Source organism: Olea europaea, chromosome 18, assembly GCF_002742605.1.
Source record: "Olea europaea var. sylvestris chromosome 18, O_europaea_v1, whole genome shotgun sequence".
In the NCBI taxonomy this organism is placed as follows: domain Eukaryota; kingdom Viridiplantae; phylum Streptophyta; class Magnoliopsida; order Lamiales; family Oleaceae; genus Olea; species Olea europaea.
The window spans coordinates 19,057,141-19,066,968 of record NC_036254.1 but is presented as its reverse complement, the minus strand read 5'-3'; the positions used below and the strand labels follow the sequence as shown (position 1 = coordinate 19,066,968).

General features: G+C 35.5%; 2 protein-coding genes across 5 annotated transcripts in view; both read left to right on the top strand.

Moving 5' to 3' along the window:
• LOC111367681 (probable LRR receptor-like serine/threonine-protein kinase At5g63710) overlaps positions 1–5,087 on the top strand; it is a 9,030-nt gene extending 3,943 nt beyond the window's left edge. For all 4 annotated transcript variants that reach the window (XM_022988672.1, XM_022988673.1, XM_022988674.1 and 1 more), the window contains exons 5-12: positions 706–849; positions 948–1,019; positions 1,102–1,167; positions 1,833–1,903; positions 2,005–2,148; positions 2,618–2,959; positions 3,495–3,889; positions 4,586–5,087. In XM_022988672.1, coding sequence (XP_022844440.1) covers positions 706–849; positions 948–1,019; positions 1,102–1,167; positions 1,833–1,903; positions 2,005–2,148; positions 2,618–2,959; positions 3,495–3,889; positions 4,586–4,897 — 1,546 coding nt within the window. In that variant the 3' untranslated portion in view covers positions 4,898–5,087. The remainder of the gene's footprint in view (positions 1–705; positions 850–947; positions 1,020–1,101; positions 1,168–1,832; positions 1,904–2,004; positions 2,149–2,617; positions 2,960–3,494; positions 3,890–4,585) is intronic.
• A 942-nt stretch (positions 5,088–6,029) lies between these two features.
• Positions 6,030–9,828, top strand: part of LOC111366829 (DNA polymerase delta catalytic subunit) — a 20,692-nt gene continuing 16,893 nt past the window's right edge. Inside the window, exons 1-9 of the mRNA XM_022987524.1 lie at positions 6,030–6,318; positions 6,905–7,015; positions 7,692–7,798; positions 7,911–8,070; positions 8,417–8,612; positions 8,726–8,861; positions 8,967–9,104; positions 9,579–9,656; positions 9,792–9,821. Coding sequence (XP_022843292.1) covers positions 6,072–6,318; positions 6,905–7,015; positions 7,692–7,798; positions 7,911–8,070; positions 8,417–8,612; positions 8,726–8,861; positions 8,967–9,104; positions 9,579–9,656; positions 9,792–9,821 — 1,203 coding nt within the window. The 5' untranslated portion in view covers positions 6,030–6,071. The remainder of the gene's footprint in view (positions 6,319–6,904; positions 7,016–7,691; positions 7,799–7,910; positions 8,071–8,416; positions 8,613–8,725; positions 8,862–8,966; positions 9,105–9,578; positions 9,657–9,791; positions 9,822–9,828) is intronic.

Here is a 9,828-nt window from a genome sequence, read left to right as displayed (position 1 = left end):
TTCTTTTTTTTTTTTTTTTTTTTTTTGGGGGGGGGGGGGGGGGGGGGGGGGGGGGGGGGGGGGGGGGTATTGAGAAGCCCCAACTTGCATTTGCATATGGATTAAGATCCGATTCTTGCAATACATATCAATGAAAACTTTTACCATTTTGGACCTTTATGCTTGTCTGCTGTTGATATAGTTCAAGGCTTAAAAAATCTCTCTTCTGAAAAACATTAAAATGAAGATATTCTTTAAATTAGACAACGGTTTCTTAAATTTCTCACCTTTAGTACATTGTTCAAGATTCTTTTTATTTATCTCACCTAGCATCTTACCATAATATATAGCCAAAATGAGAATGTGACGTGGATCTGTAACCATACTATAATGATAAAATAAGAAACGAGGAAAAAGATAACAGCTGGAGGTCACAATAATCCAGGATAAATTTTGCATAGACATGAAGAAGAGACCAAAATTAGTATGGGATGGTTGCAAAATGACTTGGTTTTATTGGACTTTTCAATGGAAACAGTGCCAAGTAGAGTGGTAAAAAAGGATTTTTATAGCCAAACTGTATCAGGAACTAAGCTTTTCTTGTTGTCTAGAAGATGACGAAACCGCAAGGATAATTTTAACCCATGACGCCATCTCTTCTGGGATGTCATTTTGTGCCTAATTATTCACTTTGAGAAATACCTTAGGTGCTTTCCATCTGTGCAGGGATCTACATGATAATAATCTTTCTGGTCCCTTACCTGATTATCTTGGAAGCATGTTGAATCTTCAGAATTTAAATCTGGCAAACAATAACTTCAATGGCTCCATTCCAGCAACCTGGGGTCAACTTTCCAACCTGAAACATTTGTAAGTTTTAATGCTCACCCATTAAAAATTTAGCATTCATATTTCATGTACATCTTATATGTGCTGAAGTGAAAATTTTGGAACTCTTCATCAATCAGGGTTATGAGTGGAAATCATTTAAGTGGACCTATCCCTGAATCGCTTCTAAATATCTCAGGCTTATTGGAACTGTAAGAAGTCTTAATGAATGTTATTCAAGAGCCACTCTATCTTTCCCATGTTTATACTACTAGTGAAATTTTCTGCTTGCAGGAATCTTTCATCCAACAACTTGTCAGGGAGAATTCCTACAGAATTGTTTTCAAAACCCATCTTTGAGTAAGTGTTTTTCTTATTAAATGTTCTTATAATCTTTAAATTTACTGTAGAATCAGAATTTTGGAACAGTTGCAATTTGTGTTAGGTCCTAACAATTGCATGCTAAATTCGTACAGGTGTCATGAAATTTCTCCAGCTTTTTTGCGTTTTTATTAAATTATAATTTCAATTAAGTCTAAGGAAACTATTATCATGCTTTACAGTATCTTGCTCAAAATGAATTCATGATCTTTTCATTTAAGTTTGTCAGTACCGCGAAATATTAGGCGTGTTGGGATTCTACGGTCATCATGGGCCTATAATTTTGTTATGGATAATGCTTGTTAACTTTGAAATTATCATGATTAATCCTCAAGTGTGATTATGGATTTCCTTTTTGTCGTGGCTTGATTTTTGAAATGCTATGAACATTAACATGAAGTATGAACTAGAAGTAAGATTGTAATCTTAGAGAAGCATTTTAGGAAGAGCTCCTGGGATGAAGTTTTGAGGGACATTTTGTCCATGATAACGGTACAGTAGAAACAGTCAGGACGATAAAATAGATTCTAGTTGTTAAGTTAATTTGTTGTCTACATCAGTTTGAGCTCTATTGAGACCCGAACTTGTCATCTTATTTTTGGTACCTCCACTTGTTCATTTCTGTCTTAAGTGTCACATTTCAGTTTCACAGGCACGCATCTTACATGTGGAAACAAATTCCAGCACCCTTGTGTTCCAAATTCCGCCACCCAAGGTTTTGTTTATTTTCGCAGTGGCATTCTCGGTTTTATTAGATTATTATTCTTCTTGTGGAGAAAAAGAAGAACAGAAAACTGACTCCAGATATCAATGCAGTTTCTAATAGAAAATCAAAATTTGAAGTTTCCATTACCATAGCAAGCATTTGTGTATTTGCTCTCCTGTTACTTGGGGCTGTCTTTGCCTACCGATTCCATCGGGTGCATAAACCGAAAAGTGATATATTTGTTGATGTTGCAGGTAATTTTTCTTCGAATTATATATTATTTTAATTTTTTTGAGTACACAACGTAATATATATAAAGATTGCTGGGAGAGGTATTGGCTCTCCACGTGTTTGTTGGTGTCAAAGCTAAATCATGGATTGAAATTATTTCAAAATATTTCCTACTCTTGCTTATTCATTTAAAAGGAATATTGGAATTTCAACTTCTGATGCACAGGAATCAAAGACTCAAATAAATAAGAAAACAGTGTAACAGGGGTTGGATACATTAATACTTCAGAGAAACTAGATAATTGGTGTGTGCATTTGTTTATTTGCGTATTCCAAAATTTTTCGTCCTTTTTACTACTGGGAGTTATCTGCCCCTCTTGTTTAAGTTGATGTCAATTATAGATCTCTGCATCCTCTTATCTGAACTGTAGTATGCTTAGAGATTCTTCTCAACTCCACTTAGATTGATGTATGGCTCACATTTTCACTCAGGTGAAGATGAGTGCAAAATTTCCTTTGGACAACTCAGACGGTTTTCATTGCGGGAAATTCAGCTAGCAACAGAGAATTTTAGTGAAAGCAACATTATTGGACAAGGGGGCTCTGGAAAAGTATACAAGGGTATCCTTTCAGACAACACCCGAGTTGCTGTGAAACGCCTAATGGACTATCGTAGTCCTGGTGGAGTGGATGCCTTTTTACGGGAGGTTCACTTGATAAGTGTTGCAGTTCACAAAAACTTGCTTCGATTAATTGGGTTTTGTACAACCTGTACAGAGAGAATTCTTGTTTACCCATTTATGCAGAATCTCAGTGTTGCGTATCGCTTAAGAGGTACTCCTCATGACAATTTACTTAGTTGCCTTTTTTCGTCAATGGTCTGCCTTTAGGCTGAGAGAGCATAAAATCCCAAGACTCGTAAAAATAGGAAAGAACGAATATGAAGATATATTTTAGTAATCCCACCCCCACCAAGTAGATGCAAATTAGTTGTGGATGCTGCTATGGAAACCACCTTTCCTTGCAGGAGAATCTGTTCACTCTTCACTACTCAAGTGTGCGCAAAATAGCCGTTACTAATTATATTCTGAAATAAAGACATTCTATATCCTCATATAATTTTTTGTATTGTTTTCTAATTTTATCATTATGGCAAGATTGATATTAATAGTATTTAACGTGTTCTGCACCATTCCATCACTTTTTATTGCAAGATAAATTAAATTAGAGAACAACACTATACTTGAAGGAACTAATGGTGACTGGTGAATGATTTTGCACTTCAGAATTATTTAGTCTCTTTTATTTACATGTCATAAATGTGTACAAAGTGCTTCACTGAAAACTCAAAATCTTTTGAGCATGACAGATTTAAAACCTGGGGAGAAAGGCCTGGACTGGCCAACAAGAAAGCGGATAGCCTGTGGTGCAGCCCATGGCCTGGAGTACCTTCATGAGCATTGCAACCCTAAGATCATTCACCGTGATTTGAAGGCTGCAAACATCCTTCTCGATGATGATTTTGAAGCTGTCCTTGGAGATTTTGGGTTGGCAAAACTATTGGACACAAAGCTCACACACATTACCACTCAAATACGTGGAACTATGGGACACATTGCCCCCGAGTATTTGTCTACAGGAAAATCTTCCGAAGCGACGGATGTCTTTGGATATGGTATAACTCTTCTAGAACTAGTAACTGGCCAGCGTGCAATAGATTTCTCCCGTCTTGAAGAGGAGGAGGAGGTTCTGCTGCTGGATCACGTAAGCTCTGTTTCACTATTTTCTGAAATTAAATTTTGCAATCAGACTTTCTTTGTTGCTTCTTGTATTTGTCCACTAATTGTTGCAAACGAACTGAAATCAAGCCTTGAAAAACATACACCTACACGAGTTTGTAGAGTTTGGCCATAAGATTTCTAGTTTGAAGGTTCTCTTTGGAACATTATATTATGTCTATATTGAATATACATGAAACAACAGGTCAAGTTGGGGGATTCCTTCTCGTCAAGTTTCAGAACAATTTCCTTCGGTATTGAAAATTAACTTTATGGTTTGTGCGTACAATTGTTAAAACTAATTCAAAAAATCGTTTGAAGAACAAATAGCCTTCTTTCTAGTATTGCATCTACTCAAGATGATTTAGCTAAAGTAAATTAAAATTTACTGGAGTTGTATATGTAAACTTAGGCATGCTGCTCACAGAATCATGGTATTAATATAGCAAAGGCAACGTGAGTTAACTTCTGGACCTTTGCATGCTTTGATATGATGTTGAATGACATTATCTAAAAGCTTAATTAATTATAGAGAAGTCAACTTATTAATTTAAATCTTCAACATGTATATCCTCTCTGTAATTTTACATTTGGATAGTTTTTCTGCTTGCTCTATTCTTCCTGGTCAAGATATATATCGAATGCTAAGCGATTTTCGATAATTAATTTGATATATTTCCAGATCAAAAAATTATTAAGAGAGGATAAGATTGAGGACATTGTTGATGAGAACTTGAATGGTTATGATCTTGAAGAAGTCAAGACAATTCTACAAGTCGCTATGCTTTGCACCCAAGGTTCACCAGAAGATCGTCCGAGGATGGTAGAAGTCGTTGACATGCTGCAGGGAGTGGGTTTGGCAGAGCGATGGGCTGAGTGGGAGCAACTAGAAAAAGTAAGATACCAAGAATTTTCGCTTTTATCCCACCAGTTCATTTGGGCTGAAGATTCTACTTATAACCAAGAAGCTATACAGTTGTCACAAGCAAGATAGAAGTTTTCATACATTGAGGGCGAAATAAGAGACCGTTTGTTTATATTTTACATGTTGAAATTTCTACCTTACATTATTCAGTTTTAGCTTTGGACGAAGTTAATATATTATACATTATATTGTCTATGTCCATTACCTTGAATTTTCAGCCTTAAGAAGTATAGATATATATATAACAAGGTTAATAACTTGTACATTTTTGGTTATTTTGCTTTGGTTTGCTTTATAACACATGAATTAAACAGTGTAATTTATGTTTGATCATAGATAGGGTGACCGGTGACCCAACCAATTTAAGCAAAATATTTGTTATATTTATCTAATAATTTTTATTCGATATACTCCATTTTAATTGCAATTGGAGGTCTCAACATTTGTTATATGACATGTATTTCCCCAAGTTATTTTTTGTTTTCATTAATTAGAACATCTTGTCTTCGACGATGATTTTCATCCAAAAATTCATAAAGATTTATAAACAAACTTATTTCCCTCATATTTTCAAATAAGCAAAAAAATAAAAAATAGTAAGCCCCTATTTGATTCATATTCTTATAAGAATAAGAATGAAAAATATAGTTGTTACAGGATTCAAACAAGAGAGATAAAGTCAAATATGGTGACTTGTGTGATGGATAATGGTCATTTTTCATTTTTTTTGCTAAAGAATGAGAAACAAGTAGGGCCTAATAAATATAAGTTAACAAAATTTTTGTCCCTCTTGCCATAACACGATAATAGAATATTTGGATAGAAATGAGATGTTAATTGATTAAAAGATTAGCCCATATTCGAGCTATATTCTAAGAAAAAAATGCATTATTCAGTTTGAATCAATGAAAAATGTGTGGTTAAAAAGTAAAGAAAAATTTTAAATCTGCGTGTAATATTATTTTACTAAAGAATGTATCAAATCACTATTGAAAAATGTATTTTTTTAAAAATAATGTGACTTAAACAATTCCTTAATAAATGAGGATGCAAAGCAAAAGTCATAAACCTTCACTGCACTATTTGAGTTGGGCTGCTCTTGTTAACTATTCAAGGATTTTTGAATCACGTGACGCTCACGTGAATCCCAGTCTCCATGACCAAGGTTTCCAGACCGCCTATATAAATATGCGGTCCTCCCAAAACTGGCGGGAATCACGCTCACATTTCCCTCCCACAGCCCATGGGCACCAACGGCAACACCCGGAAGCGCCCAGTGCCACCTACTCCGGCGCTTGCGACGCCGTCACCCCAGCAGAAACAGCGCACATCTACGGAAGAAGAGGAGTTTGACGAAGACGTTTTCCTAGAGGAAACCCTTCTTCAGTACGAGGAGGAAGACTCGCAGCGCCGCACTATATCTGAGCGTCTAGCGAAGTGGAAACGTCCTGCGCTCTCTTCATCATACCTCAATCAGTCTCAGAACATTAGTAAGTACTAAGTAACGAAATAGAACCCAAAACACTTCGATTCTGCTGCTGCCAACGTACCATGCGCTCCAATTCTCGTACCTTGGTCACAAGGGAAATTCGAAAGACATATGGCTTCCAGGGTTTTAAAAAATTGGGGCTTTCTGGAAATTGTACGATCAGTGAAGCATAAGCGTCAACAGACCCTGTTCTACAATCAACTTGCTAATATTCCACTAACATTTTAGGTCGAAACGTATCCATAAGACATCTATTTGCACTGGAACTCCTAATATTGACTTTTTAAATTAAATTTACCATAACCATTAGTTGCACATTTCACTAAAATTCAATATTTGCAGCACAACGTTTATACATTTTTTCTATTGCTATCCCTTTTACCCCTTTTTTTGTTAGCAAGGTACAATTTGCTGCATAAGTTACATGTTATGTTCAATCTCATGCCTTATTACCGTTCCTTGATATTGCCAATTATAACTGCTCCAAATGTATTAAAAATTAGGGTTGGAAAGGAAAGGTCAGATTTTTCATTGGAAGTTGTGATGGGATTTGTGGTATAACTTTTTTTCCCCCTTGTATTATCAAGTATTTCAGCAGTTGGAGATTGACTATGTGATTGGCGATAGCCACAAAGAATTGCTACCAAACTCTTCAGGTCCAGCTGCAATTATCAGGATATTTGGTGTAACCAAGGAAGGTTGGCTCTCTATACCTCAACTCTGTACCAGGAGCCCGCATTCTCAATACCATGAAAGAAATTAAACTTTATAGAGTGAATCACAATTTTAAACTCATAAAATATACAAACAGGTAAGTTAGTTACATGGGTGGAAGTTAATCTTAATGGGGGAAAAGTATATTTTGTTTGAACGGTTGATGAAGAGAGTTGGCTTGAAGAAGAGATCATAGCACTTTGAAATTTGAAGTTAAATTTGCTGTGATGGTTAATCATTGTATGAAATTAGGCAGTGCTTGTAATTGTTCTGAAAGTTAGAGATGTTGGTTACTTTCTTCTGTATAATTGTTCTTGTTTCATGTTCCAGCATATAAGAGCAAAGTAAAGATCTAAGTTGTGAATCATTTCTTTTGTTTCACAATAAAATCTGATACCAACTTATTACTGTGCCTACTGATTGATTGGATTCTTTCCCCCAAGAAAGTTAATACTCTGGCTTCAAATAGTTATGTTTATATTTGAACCCTAACTGTTGGACTTGTTCATCAATTTATTGTGTTGCAAAGTCTGATATGCAATTAATAATCTCGATTGTACGAGATACTTGAAGAAATCACGCTGGTCATTTGCATACGGTTATTAAATGATATTATGTGTTATGCATTTCTAAACATTAATTGTTTTGCGTGTTGGCCAGGGCATAGTGTTTGCTGTAGTGTACATGGATTTGAACCATATTTCTACATCAGTTGTCCTCCTGGAATGAGCCCTGATGATATCTCGCACTTTCATCAAGCTCTCGAGGTAATCTCTTCAATTCTGCTGATAATCTTGTATTTTTAAATAATATACTTCCATCTGTGACTTTGTTCACTTGTTTGGTTGCATTCTTCTGTTGTTGGCATGTTTAATGCAGGGTAGGATGAGAGAAGCAAACAGAAACAGCAAGGTTCCAAAATTTGTTCGCCGCATTGAACTTGTTCAGAGAAGAAGCATCATGTATTATCAACAACAGAGTTCTCAGCCCTTCCTTAAGATTGTTGTGGCATTGCCAACAATGGTTGCTAGCTGCCGTGGTATAATTTAGATTTTCTTATGCTCTACAACATTATTTTACTAGTGCTGGTAGTTTTCCAGTTGCTTGGCATTTCATCTCTTTATTTGTTAGATGTGCGTGTGAGGTCCATAGGTTTTGCCTGTAGTTGCTATCAATTCGCAGTAAGTATTCTTGAATTGACTGCATTGTTGTACGCAGCATCATTAAATAGAGATAATTGATAGTATTTAGATATTGTAGAAGCATATGCCACGAAAGGTTAAGTGCAGATGCATTTTTTTTTAAAAGTTAAAGGGGCTGAGTATATGATCTATTTCTTGCATTTCTTATTGCTCTCGGCCCATCTAAAATGTGCATTTGGGCAGGTATCCTTGATAGAGGCATACAAATTGATGGACTCGGTATGAAGAGTTTTATGACATATGAGAGTAATGTTCTTTTTGCTCTCCGTTTCATGATTGACCGCAACATTGTCGGTGGCAATTGGATAGAAGTTCCAGTTGGAAAACATAAAAAGACAGCTCGCAATCTCTCCTATTCCCAATTAGAGTTTGATTGTCTGTATCCTTGCACTAAAGTTTTGTAGTGGCTAAGCATGGAAGCTTGTATGTTTTATTTAGGATTTGTTTTTTGTAAAAAATAAAAATAAAAAATTCCTTAATGAATCGTCTCAGTTTTTCAGACTTGATCAGCCATGCTCCTGAAGGGGGGTTCTCAAAGATGGCACCATTTCGCATATTAAGTTTTGACATTGAGTGTGCTGGTCGTAAAGGTCTTTTTCCCGAGCCCACTCATGATCCTGTCATCCAGGTCTATAGTGAATTCATCTCTAATTTATATTTAGAGAACTGGTGTTATATGGTATGCTGCTGTCCTTAAGCTGTTGGTTGCCACCATAAATTTCTTGTTTTCCAGGTGTCCAATCTGGTTACCTTGCAAGGAGAGGATCAGCCGTTTGTTCGTAATGTAATGACCCTTCAGTCCTGCGCACCAATTGTTGGTGTTGATGTCATGTCATTTGAGACAGAAAAAGAAGTTCTATTAGCTTGGAGGGTAAGATTTTAGCAGAAATCTTGCGCATGGATAAAATCTTGTACTCGAGGCAAAATTATAGAAGATAGTGTCATTTGTGCAATTTTTTATTGTGCCTTTTAATTTTCTTCTGAGCTGTCCAGAATGTTCTCTTGACGACTTTGATTATGTGTTTCAGAAACTTTAGTTTTTAACTTCTTATACCTTTATATTGCTTTTTACTTTCTAATGTATGTTATGTTTACATATTAATTACAACCAAGGGCAAGGTTAGTGGAAATTCGGTAAAATTTAGTGTGGAAAGGGATTTACCAAATAATTAATGAGAGTTATAACCTTTTGTCTTAAAAATAAAAAGATGCTATGAGGTTGAAAAATATTTTCTAGTTTCTCCTTTTCATAATGTCATGCAGCAGTGTTTTCCTTTCTTAAAATCCACTGTATAAGTAGTGGAAACATATCCATTCTGTTTTCTAATTTTTATTTTCAATGCAGGATTTTATTCGTGAAGTGGACCCAGATATTATAATTGGTTATAACATCTGCAAATTTGATTTGCCTTACCTCATTCAGGTGAAAAAATTTCATCTTTCTTTTTCTGTCACTTTTACTTCAATATCATTTCAGTATGCAACCTTGGTTGACACAGATCATTGAATTTGATATGCAATTATTTTAACGAACTACATACATATTTTCTGTTATCAGAGAGCTGAGGTACTAAGGATAGCTGAGTTTCCAATAC